The sequence below is a fragment of the Chlorocebus sabaeus genome, chromosome 2, assembly GCF_047675955.1.
Source record: "Chlorocebus sabaeus isolate Y175 chromosome 2, mChlSab1.0.hap1, whole genome shotgun sequence".
Taxonomy (NCBI): Eukaryota; Metazoa; Chordata; class Mammalia; order Primates; family Cercopithecidae; genus Chlorocebus; species Chlorocebus sabaeus.
The window spans coordinates 29903006-29916010 of record NC_132905.1 but is presented as its reverse complement, the minus strand read 5'-3'; the positions used below and the strand labels follow the sequence as shown (position 1 = coordinate 29916010).

Here is a 13005-nt window from a genome sequence, read left to right as displayed (position 1 = left end):
TAACTTTCTGTCTCGTTGATCTGTCTAATGTTGACAGTGGAGTGTTGAAGTCTCCCATTATTATTGTATGGGAGTCTAAGTCTCTTTGTAAGTCTCTAAGGACTTGCTTTATGAATCTGGGTGCTCCTGTATTGGGTGCATATATATTTAGGATAGTTAGCTCTTCCTGCTGAATTGATCCCTTTACCATTATGTAATGGCCTTCTTTGTCTCTTTTGATCTTTGATGGTTTAAAGTCTGTTTTATCAGAGACTAGTATTGCAACCCCCGCTTTTTTTTGTTCTCCATTTGCTTGGTAAATCTTCCTCCATCCCTTTATTTTGAGCCTATGTATGTCTCTGCGTGTGAGATGGGTCTCCTGAATACAGCAGACTGATGGATCTTGACTCTTTATCCAGTTTGCCAGTCTGTGTCTTTTAATTGGAGCATTTAGTCCATTTACATTTAAGGTTAAGATTGTTATGTGTGAACTTGATCCTGCCATTATGATATTAACTGGTTATTTTGCTCGTTAGTTGATGCAGTTTCTTCCTAGCCTTGATGGTCTTTACATTTTGGCATGTTTTTGCAATGGCTGGTACCGGTTGTTCCTTTCCATGTTTAGTGCTTCCTTCAGGGTCTCTTGTAAGGCAGGCCTAGTGGTGACAAAATCTCTAAGCATTTGCTTATCTGTAAAGGATTTTATTTCTCCTTCACTTATGAAACTTAGTTTGGCTGGATATAAAATTCTGGGTTTAAAATTCTTTTCTGTAAGAATGTTGAATATTGGCCCCCACTCTCTTCTGGCTTGAAGAGTTTCTGCCGAGAGATCTGCTGTTAGTCTGATGGGCTTCCCTTTGTGGGTAACCCGACCTTTCTCTCTGGCTGCCCTTAAGATTTTTTCCTTCATTTCAACTTTGGTGAATCTGGCAATTATGTGTCTTGGAGTTGCTCTTCTCGAGGAGTATCTTTGTGGCGTTCTCTGTATTTCCTGGATTTGAATGTTGGCCTGCCCTACTAGGTTGGGGAAGTTCTCCTGGATGATATCCTGAAGAGTGTTTTCCAACTTGGTTCCATTTTCCCCCTCACTTTCAGGCACCCCAATCAGACGTAGATTTGGTCTTTTTACATAATCCCATACTTCTTGCAGGCTTTGTTCATTTCTTTTTCTTCTTTTTTCTTTTGGTTTCTCTTCTCGCTTCATTTCATTCATTTGATCCTCCATCGCTGACATTCTTTCTTCCAGTTGATCGAGACGGTTACTGAAGCTTGTGCATTTGTCACGTATTTCTCGTGCCATGGTTTTCGTCTCTTTCATTTCGTTTGTGAGCTTCTCTGCATTAATTACTCTAGCCATCAATTCTTCCACTTTTTTTTCAAGATTTTTAGTTTCTTTGCGCTGGGTACGTAATTCCTCCTTTAGCTCTGAGAAATTTGATGGACTGAAGCCTTCTTCTCTCATCTCGTCGAAGTCATTCTCCGTCCAGCTTTGATCCGTTGCTGGCGATGAGCTGCGCTCCTTTGCCGGGGGAGATGCGCTCTTATTTTTTGAATTACCAGCTTTTCTGCCCTGCTTTTTCCCCATCTTTGTGGTTTTATCTGCCTCTGGTCTTTGATGATGGTGATGTACTGATGGGGTTTTGGTGTAGGTGTCCTTCCTGTTTGATAGCTTTCCTTCTAACAGTCAGGATCCTCAGCTGTAGGTTGTAGCTGTAGGAGATTGCTTGAGGTCCACTCCAGACCCTTTTTGCCTGGGTATCAGCAGCAGAGGCTGCAGAAGATAGAATATTTCTGAACAGCGAGTGTACCTGTCTGATTCTTGCTTTGGAATCTTCCTCTCAGGGGTGTACTCCACCCTGTGAGGTGTGGTGTGTCAGACTGCCCCTAGTGGGGGATGTCTCCCAGTTAGGCTACTCAGGGGTCAGGGACCCACTTGAGCAGGGAGTCTGTCCCTTCTCAGATCTCAACCTCCGTGTTGGGAGATCCACTGCTCTCTTCAAAGCTGTCAGACAGAGTCGTTTGCGTCTGCAGAGCTGCTGCGTTTGTTATTATTTACTGTGCCCTGTCCCCAGAGGTGGAGTCTACAGAGACAGGCAGGTTTCCTTGAGCTGCTGTGAGCTCCACCCAGTTCGAGCTTCCCAGCAGCTTTGTTTACCTACTTAAGCCTCAGCAATGGCGGGCGCCCCTCCCCCAGCCTCGCTGCTGCCTTGCCGGTAGATCACAGACTGCTGTGCTAGCAATGAGGGAGGCTCCGTGGGTGTGGGACACTCCCGGCCAGGTGTGGGATATGATCTCCTGGTGTGCCTGTCTGCTTAAAGCGCAGTATTGGGGTGGGAGTTACCCGATTTTCCAGGTGTTGTGTGTCTCAGTTCCCCTGGCTAGGAAAAGGGATTCCCTTCCCCCTTGCGCTTTCCAGGTGAGGCAATGCCTCGCCCTGCTTCAGCTCTCGCTGGTCGGGCTGCAGCAGCTGACCAGCACCGATCGTCTGGCACTCCCCAGTGAGATGAACCCAGTACCTCAGTTGAAAATGCAGAAATCGCCGGTCTTCTGTGTCGCTCGCGCTGGGAGTTGGAGACTGGAGCTGTTCCTATTCGGCCATCTTGCTCCGCCCGTCCGCCCAATGTTTCAAAGTGTCAATTTCTCAGAATGTTATTGCTTCTTTAAAATAAATTTATTTTAAATTTAAAGAATTAAATTAAATTAATCAATATAATAAATGCCCCTTGAATAGGTATTGTGCTATTGCATTTCTGATTGTTAATGAGATGCTTTCATCTATATTTCAAATATATATATTTGTATTGTATTTCTTTTGTATTGTACATATATTCTTTGTATTGTATTTCTTTTCCTATGAATTGCTTTATTTATGCTCATTTTTCAGAGAAATGGATTATTTTCATCTAGATAAAAGTATCTATATTTTTCTTTCTTATGTTGTTCTGTCTTGCTTAAAAAGATCTCTGTACCCCATGATTATACAATTATTCACAATTACAATTACACTTTTGGCACATTCTCCTAGACAGAAGCAAATAACCATCCTAAGATTGTTATTGGCTTTATATTTTATATTATAAAATAGTATATATTATACATAGTATATATAGTATATGTAATATACATAATATAAATATTAATATATGTAATATGTGTAATATATTATATTAATAGAATATATAATATAATATGTTATATTTATATTATAAAACAGAACATATTAATATATTAATATATTAATATTTATATTATAAAATACATTGGCTTTATACTTTGTATTAAGATCTTTCATAGACTTCATTGGGCAAAATGACCTGAGTTGGACTCTGGAATTCCAAATTTTGAAAACCTTGCAAATATCTGTCTGCACATTCTCCAGCTGCTTTTTTTTTAAGTTTTCCCAATTCCTCTGTTATTCCACTTAGCTTATTTTTCTCTGGTTTCAATTTGTTTCCTTAGGAAATTGGTTTGATTGTCTCTGATTCATAACTCAGTAACCTGTCTTATATTTATGCCACATTTATGTTATACTGGGTCGTGTTTGTTTGTTTTCTGATTGTAAGCTAACCTTCAAGAGTAACTTTGCTTGCTCCTTGGTCTTCACTTATGTTTATGCATCTAAAAGCTTTCCTTAACTAGATCAAATCTCTGCCTTTTTAAAAAGACAGGTGAAAAGAATGTCAGAGTCAGAAAAGCATCCCAAGTACAAAAATATTTGATAACATAGGCAGAATTGAATACATTTGAACTTGACTGTATTGCCTTTTCCTGCTTAACTACCCAGAGTTCACAAAAATGACTAGTGGGCAATATCTTTTGAAAATCAAGTTAACTGAGAAATTTAGAATTTGAGCCTGACTAGTCAAATTGAAGAACTGGGTCTATAATAAAACAAACTCTGGCAACACTCTTCTTTATTAATATCTGAGTATAATAATAACAACTCATCTTAAATTTAAAGGTTAAAGTCAATCATGTTCTTTCCTCTTTCTTGTTCATAAGACCTCAAAAAGAGGTCTTATCAACTTAAGATAAAACAAACTCATGTTTGACAATGTTATGCGAGAAAGGCTCCAAGGCATAGCCTACAAAATCACATGTATCTTGAAAGTCTATCTGTCCTGTGGTGATTTTTTCCCCATGAATATGCTTTGAGACCACAATAATGAAAGGATGGGGCCTGCTGAGTTAGCTTCTGAGTATTTTATGGGGCCAGGCCACATAATAAGACTCCTTTCTGTTCCCCTCACTCGAAGTTATGGCCATAATACTGCTGCCTAACAACCAACCACAAAAATCAGTAGTAAAACAATAAGCATTTGCTAAGTTGATGAGTCTATGGACTGGTTCTGGTCTGAGCCAGGCTCACCTGATCTCAGTAGGCTTGCTCATGTCTGTGTTTAGCTGGTGGTCAGCTAGGGGCTAGGGGCGAGCTGGTTTAGAATAGCTTCACTTTTGTATCTGATAGTTAATTGAAGTGATGGAAAAGGTATAATAACTGAGCCATGTGTCTCCTCTTCTGGCAAGCTAGGCTGAGCTTGTTCACATGATGGCTGAGTAAACTTCTAACTGTGAGAGCAGAAGCACACAAGGCCTTGTGAGGTCTGGACTCAGAACAGCATATACTTTTGACACACTCTCCTAGACAGAACCAAATAACAAGGCCTCCCCAGATTCAAGAAAAAGAGAAATACACTCCATTCTTTGCTGGGATGGGATGAGCTGCAAAGTCACACCACTAAGGTTATGATTAAAAGGAAGGGTGAAGAATTACTGCCATTTGCACAACTGATCTACCATTCACACCTAACACACTGTTTCACTTGCACGGAATAAAAAATTCAACACATATTAGAGTACAAAACCTAGAATGTGGCAATTAGATAGGATGATGCTGAACCCCAGAACAGAGGCAATCAAGAGGAAGCCCTGGTGATCTGTGGAGGACCATCTAAGCCTAGGATTGTGGGGAAGGAAAATTAGGAAAGATCTAAACTGGAATTCCACAGTTGGGCCTCACTTCTGGAGTCCCCTGGTTAAAGCCAGATTTAAATCTGCTAGGAGAAAGACTGTAAATTCTCCATGAGCCCAGTGGCGCTGACAAATGTGATTTGAATTGATTGCCAACAACAAACTCAGGTTCTTACATGAAGATATGGGGATTTCTGACTTCAATTTTCAATCTGACAAGCATCAGCTAGAACCGAGTTGTTCATACCCTATTTAGACAGTGCCTGTCATCTCTAGCTCTTCAGAACCCCCACGACCCCCACTTTCTTGCACACAGCCTGCTTCTTATTTTCTGATGAAATATTTTATTTTCTGGCCCCTGTAAACACCTGAGTTTGCAACCCTTGGTCTGGAATAGCTCTAGACCACTGAAGGATGGGACTTGGTTGGAATGGAGCCAGAATTACCCTGTATTCTTTTCATATTTTCTTACAATGAACAAGTATTTAGTTTTTAAGAAGAAAAAGCAAAAGCTCTAACTTGGAATGTAATAAATACAATTTTGAAATTAGTTCATTAACAATTGAATGGCTTTTTAAAAAGTGTGAAATATATGGCACTTAATGCGTCATGAGGCAGTGACTTAGTTTAGAATATGATGAAATCTACTACTGGCCCATGATAAAAGTCTACTAAAGTTATAACTTAACCACAACTGGGTCAATTATTATAAATTCTTAAAAATCATTATCAAAATTAAATTACTGAAATGTAAGTTTTTCTTAGAATTAAATTATTAAAAATGTTAAAAATCATTGGTTTAGGTATTTGACATTTTCTTGTATTTTACTTCTTTTTTTAATAATTAAAGAAATAGCACTTATCAAGCACTATGGGGTCTTGTCCACCAATGAGCATTAACCTAAGAGAAATTTTCTGCTAGGTCAGGTACAATATATCCATAGCTGAGGGTCCCCCAGTCCAACCTATAAGAGAACAGCAATTTGTTTTCTTAAAACAGGGTTACTTGCTTTTCTCCCTTCCCTGTTTTCCTTGGAAACACATGTGTTACTGAATTAAAACTGAGGTGAGTTGATGATGAGGTCTGAATGGTAGTAAATGGAAGCTGTCAAACACCAGGCTAAGATTTCACTTGTGCAAAAGAGTGTGACATTGTAAAAACCCCCACTTCCTTCTAAATTGTTGGAACAGCAGGGAAAGAACTGGCAGTTGTCTTCTTCCTGTTTGATGCTCCAGTGACTCATATGTGCTGACACGAAGAGTAGGGCCCTGTACAAGGTGCTCCGTCATAGCCACATGAGTCCAGGACTCTGAGCGCCCCCTCACAGCGTGTTTCCTTCTCAGCTTATAAGAATTTATATGCTAGCAAATAGATTCGTAAACACCCCACGTTTTACATTTGGGAGAGTAGTTGATTTTCAATACTCACTCTAAGCCATTTTTACCAGATACCACTTTTATTTTTCTTTTACTTTCTATTTTTATTTTTTATTTTTCTTTTTCTTTGATATTTAAATAATATTTATAAAATTTTTGAAATTTCAACTTTTGTTTTAGATTCAGAAGGTACATATACAGGTTTGTAATATGAGTACATTGTGTGTTGCTGAGGTTTGAGATATGAATGATCCTGTCACACAGATAATGAACATAGTACCCAGCAATTAGTTTTTCAAGCCTTGTCCCCGACTCCTCTCCCCACTCTATTAGTCCCCAGTGTCCATCATTCCCATATTTATGTCCATGAATACCCAATGTTTAGCTCCTACTTATAAGTGAGAATGTGTGGTATTTGGTTTTCTGTCCCTACATTAATTTGCTTAGGATAATGGCCTCCAGCTGCATCCATGTTGCTGCAAAGGATATGATTTCATTCTTTTTATGGCTGCCTACTATTCTATGTTATATATGTACCATATTTTCTTTATGCGTCCACCATTAATGGGTACCTAGGTTGATTTAATGTCTTCACTATTGTGAATAATGCTATGATAAACATATGAGTGCATGTCACACACCTTTTGATGTGAAAAAAAAAGTCATTTGAACTAGATCCATAATCCATTATCTGAGATTCTTGGGGCCTGTTTTTCAGAATTTTAACTTTTCTGATTTTAGAAAGGCAATGTGATGCATATACCATGAGCATAACACTTCAGGGAGACCTGAGTAATCCTCAAAATCAAACAAATTAATATGTCTGCAGTTAAGTTCATGAATAGTCATATGACAGGGGATACATGAAATTATACATATTTCATGTATCAGTATCATCCCAATATCAGTTCTTGTCAAGGAGTTTGCCACAAATTTGCAAGGAAAAAAAAAGAAAACTTCTGGATTTCAGAACTTTGGGATAGATAAGGGATTGCTTAATATAAATTAAATAATTTAGTATTGGCAAAATTTATGTGGCACAGAAGTGAGAGTGAAAGGAGTTGAACTAAAGAGGATGTTCCCAAGCTGCTGTCACTGTATAGAAGAAGTCTAAGACTCAGCGACAGATGCCCTGGGGACTGGCTTCACCCTGGCATTCCAGGGATCAGAACAAGCCCCAGAGACTGCCCTGAAAACTGCAGATGGAGGCTGCACAGCCAGGATCAAGATAAAAAGTAGAAACGGGGGCTGAGAGTAGAACCCAGACAGGGAGCTATCAGAGTGGCCAAAGCAGATCAACCACGTTGGCATCCCCCAAGAACTGTTGAGAAACGCAGGAGCTCGGGCCCCACTCATACCTCCTAGTCGGACAGAATCAAGATCAAAATTCCAGACGATTTGTGTGCACCTTAAAGTTTGAAAAGCAGCGGGGAAAAGTCCAGGTGTTACGGCCATATCTTAAAAATTGCCTCCAAGCTAATAAGGAGGTGTGGGGGAAACATTTAACCTTACACGGTGTTTCAGGGATTATTCTCTCTGCTCACCAATTGATAAACAGAGATAATTTTCTTTAAAATTCAAGGTCTTCTTTTGGACTCAGCACAGCACAGCTCCCTAGCAGACAATGCTCCCTGCTGCCCCGCTTCTCTCCCTGTCTACCAGAGAATCCCAGTTTTTATGCTATTTTATGACTAAGACATCCACGGAAGTCTCCATTTGAAGAAAGGCTTCCAGGACTTTAAAACATCTGCAAATTCTCCAGGGCATAAAATAGACACTTTAAAAGAGTTGAAAGGGTAGCTAGAATAGTTTACAAGGCAAATAAAAATTAGAATGAAAAATGAATCAAAATAAAGAGGTGGCAAAAGCGGTCAAAATAAAATTTCAAGTTGGATACGTGAGTTTGTTTACTTTGTGAAAATGCATCGAGCTGCTGCTTAGACCCCAGCATTGGCTTCCCAGCCTCTGACTAAGGCTGCACATCCCAAAGTCCATTCCACACTGCTGTGTCTACTCTACTCAGCTTCTTAGCTTCCCCTAGCCAGGTTCATGGCTGACCTTGGAACACTCACCTGTCAGTATTTTTCAACCCCTAAATGTAAACTTTGGATCGTTTTACTTTTTATATTTTTTAAATAATTTTATTTTATTTATAGTTTTCTGATACCTTTTTCTCTTTTTCTGTCTTTTTTTTTTTTTTTTTTTTTGAGATGGAGTCTCACTCTGTCGCCCAGACTGGAGTGCAGTGGCGTGATCTCAGCTCACTGCAACTTCTGCCTCCTGGGTTCAAGGGATTCTCCTGCCCCAGCCTCCCAAGTGGCTGGGATTACAGGCACACACCACCATACCCAGCTAATGTATTGTATTTTAGTAGAGATGGTGTTTCACCATGTTGGTCAGCATGGTCTCAAACTCCTGACCTCAAGCAATCCACCTGCCTCAGCCTCCCAAAGTGCTGGGATTACAGGTGTGAACCACCACGCCCAGCCTCTGACACCTTTTTCAAAAGACCCACGTGTGTGTGTGTGTGTGTGTGTGTGCATTTGTAGATACCATTATTCATCTTATTCTGAGTCTTTAGCCTTATTGTGCCACACATAACTTGAAGTTGACTTTCAGCTACAGACAAATGACGTGTCCAGCTAAACTTTGTTACATCTGCTCTGTAGTTGACCAGTGAATGATATTTTCAGTTGATATATTCATCAGCCCCCTTTGTGTATCTCTTTCAGAGAGTTTCTATGGGAGTGGGTATAGAAACATAAACAACCTCCCCTTCCCGAGTCCGAGTGATATCATTGTTCAGTTCCCACCTATGAGTGAGGGGGGAGGGATTGCATTGGGAGTTATACCTGATGTAAATGACGAGTTGATGGGTGCTGACGAGTTGATGGGTGCAGCACGCCAACATGGCACAAGTATACATATGTAACAAACCTGCACGTTATGCACATGTACCCTAGAACTTAAAGTATAATAATAAAAAATAATAATAATTAAAAAAAAAAGAAACATAAACAACCTTAAGTCATCTCCCCTCTTGATGTCTCCCAGCTGCAGGTGGAGCTGGAGCAAGAATACCAAGACAAATTCAAAAGACTGCCCCTCGAGATTTTGGAATTTGTGCAGGAAGCCATGAAAGGAAAGATCAGTGAAGACAGCAATCACGGTTCTGCCCCTCTCTCCCTGTCCTCAGACCCTGGAAAAGTGAACCACAAGACTCCCTCCAGTGAGGAGCTGGGAGGAGACATCCCAGGAAAAGAATTTGATACTCCTCTGTGAATGCTCCTGCCAGGCCTTCAGAAATTGCATGGCCACTCCAGCGACATCGGACTCTCTCTTATTACAAAGATCACTGCCCAGGACCATCTTCCCGAGAAGCATCCCTTAGCCTAAAATCCACACCAAAGGGAGAGTTCCAGAGGAATCCATGAAGTCCCATGCCCAGGCTCCATGTGTCATGTGGAAACCTCTGCAGGTCTACTAGTAAAGAATGCATGTATGTGAGATTTTTGTTTTCTTTCCAATAGTAAATTCAAAGCAAGCAACTTGCAGGCTCCATGGAACTTTTAATGAAGGACAGTGTCTTCTTTGAAGAAAATCAAGCTCATGTTTTTATTCGAAGCTCTGGTGTAAAGTATTTCAAAGTCATAGAAATAGTTTGAGAAATGCATAGCATTATTTAACACTATTGAACAGCCTACTTTGAGTATGTTTCTTTCTAACTGCCCCTCAACTACCATTATCTTCACGTCAACGTGCATATTACATTGTTTCATCCTTCGCTTTGCAAGCACCAGTGACTTGCAGTTTGCTAATTTATTTATCATAGAGTCATCAATGTATTTGTTGCTGACATGGTTTTATTAGATACCGTAGTGATTCAAATACGTTTGTTTTCTATTTGGAAAAAAAATCACTTGACTGTATCCTTGCCCAGTGAAGCCATCCCAAGACTTAGCAATATGGATTGTACATTTGGCTGCATCAACAAGTTAGCCATACACTTCCAGGCAGTGTGCTGTTTGCATTGACTATTTGCACTCAGAGTCTGGGTATTCATTGGTTTTTGGCCTGAAATGATCAAATAACTACAAATGGTCTGTTGAATAAAAATAGTTGAGCTGACATATGTTAAGCAGATATTCAATCAGAGTGAACAAGTTCCAGTGGTTATTTTGTTGTTTGACATTTTTTATGGTTCATTTATTTTTAATATAGAGAGGGAGATTGAATATTTATCTAGAGAATACAAAGACTCACATGTAAATGATAGGTATTATCTCCATGTATATATGTACCCACTTAGTCATGTAAGTGCATATACACATACACACACACATAAGTGTAGGTATGTGTTTATTAATTGACAATGACCCAAATCTCTTCCACAAGACTTAAAACCAAAATCAGGGACAAATGGATAGAGAAGAAAAGGGTCAAACATCTAGATTACACGGATGTTAAATTATATGGAGATGCTAAGAAATAATTGATGGAGCCATTGATGCAAACTGAAGTAGATTTAGAACTTATTATATGAATTTGATTTATATTTTGCAAGATCAAAAATTAAATGTTAAGTATCAGATTTTAAGCTTGTTTTAATGGTCAAAAAATTAGGACAGAAATATGGACATTTATTAGAATCTTCCATAATTTTTAAGTCTGAAACATTTCTATTTTATTCTAACATAAAAAAAACTTTCATTATATATTTACTAAGTACATGTAATTCACTTAACTGTGTCTTTACAAGTTCCTATTTTAGGTGGCATAAGAGAAACAAATTACATCAAGGTAAAACTGATCAAAAGCATGATTGAAAGTTCTGAAAAAAGAAAAACAATAATATATAGAAAAATGTAACTTAGAAAGTAACACATGAATATTGAAGTTAAAACCCAGAAGCCAGATGATCACAGTTTTATTTTACTTTAAAATAAACCTGTCTGATTGTAGCTTAGCGAAATATCTTAAAACGCAAAAACCAGTTGTGTCCTGAAAATTGTGTTTCAAGAATTTAATATTTTTATGAAAATTATTTTATTTAACTTTAAGCAATAACTAGAGATCACAATTAAATTTTAATCAAAATGAAGGCTTAGTTCAAACATAAGGAAACAGTGTTTGATTAAAAAAACACATCTAGTAAGACGCAAGGGGAAAATCACATCCTCTTTGGAGATTATTATATTTTGATCTGAAGGGTTTGGGGTGTTCATTAGACACTTAATAAAACTTCCACTGAAAAAGAAATCTTTTGTAAATCATTCTACTTTTGCACTTTGAAAGAAAGGCATTAATCATAAAGAAGCAAGAACGGTCAAAATCGAATGCTGCATTTTTATAAACAAAATTATAGACTGTCTGAAATTACAGAAGAATGAACTAATAATAGCAGTCATAACCAAACACAATGGTGATTATTGCAGAACATCGTATCACATTTTAGTCCAGAGACAGAATAAAGTTGAATAACCTTGACTTACACAAAACTGTTTTGGTAGTTGGATTTCATTATCTTAGTGAATTTAGTCATTTTACTATATGTTTGTATTTGGCCATTTACTGTAATCACATTTTTATATCTGTACAATGACACTTTTTGCAGTTGTGGGGTAGTGTGTAACACTGTCCATCTTGCATCATTGAAACTACTACAATGATACTATCATTTAATAATATTAATATTACTTGAAATAGACTAAGATAAAGAAAAGGGGTCTGTATGATGTGCAGTTTTGTGCCTTTATGTATTTGCCTTGTTGTTTGTTGAATGTGTGAAATTCTGTACTGTAGTTTTTCCTATAATAGAGAGTAGAGCTGTGTATTAAATTAGACTGTGTCTCTCTGATACCTTTACACTACTGAGAATAGCATGGTTTTGGCCATGTAAACCAATTTTCAAAGTTCTAATGACATGCCATGTGTTTTTGGTTTTTTACATTTCATTTTAAAATTTGAGTATCACCACACATTAATTAATACTCCTGTAGTAGATAAGCTGTCTTTAAATAATTCCAAAAAAAGGGCCATTGCTTGCATTACTTTGAATTTAATGTTGCGCTTGTGCACTGTATTAATATTGTTTGTGATGGATTGGACATTGTGATTCTTGCCTTTTAAGAAGAAAAAAAGATAGGACAAAGTATTTGAAGCTCTTAAAATGTACATATTTTGGTTCTTCTATCTCAAATTATTTAAAATGCATAATTCACATTTTTGTAATAATTCTATGCAATTTTGTGGCATGATGTTTCTTCCACTTGTAATTTTATGTGCTTTCATCACAAATCCAAAGGAAACAATAAAAATTTCTTAACACAATCCAGCTGTTATTTCTTGGTGTCAGAGCCAACCTTCTTTTGACAGGGAAAGTGGTGGGAGCAGACATAATGCCAGTCTTTAGGGCCATCGTGCCCATTCTGACAGGGCACATCTATGCCCGTAAAGGATATTGGGTGTGCCAGAGGACACAGTGTTCATTGCTGTCATTCTGCCACCCTCCATCCAGGAGTGGCATTACACTTGCCATTGTTTCCATAATGGAGACCCTCTCTTCCTTCCTCTCTTCCTTCCTTTCTCTCTGTCTTCCTTGACCAAAGTTAAGCAAAGCAAAATGGTCAAAGGTTTTTTGGCAAATAGTTGCAGTGACAAGAATTGACAGAGCACTTG

General features: G+C 38.3%; 1 protein-coding gene across 2 annotated transcripts in view; it reads left to right on the top strand.

The window, feature by feature from the left end:
* PLCB1 (phospholipase C beta 1) overlaps positions 1–12657 on the top strand; it is a 761313-nt gene extending 748656 nt beyond the window's left edge. For both annotated transcript variants that reach the window (XM_008018384.3, XM_008018395.3), the window contains one exon: positions 9382–12657. In XM_008018384.3, the coding sequence (XP_008016575.3) occupies positions 9382–9609 (228 nt within the window). In that variant the 3' untranslated portion in view covers positions 9610–12657. The remainder of the gene's footprint in view (positions 1–9381) is intronic.
* Positions 12658–13005: the final 348 nt, after the last annotated feature.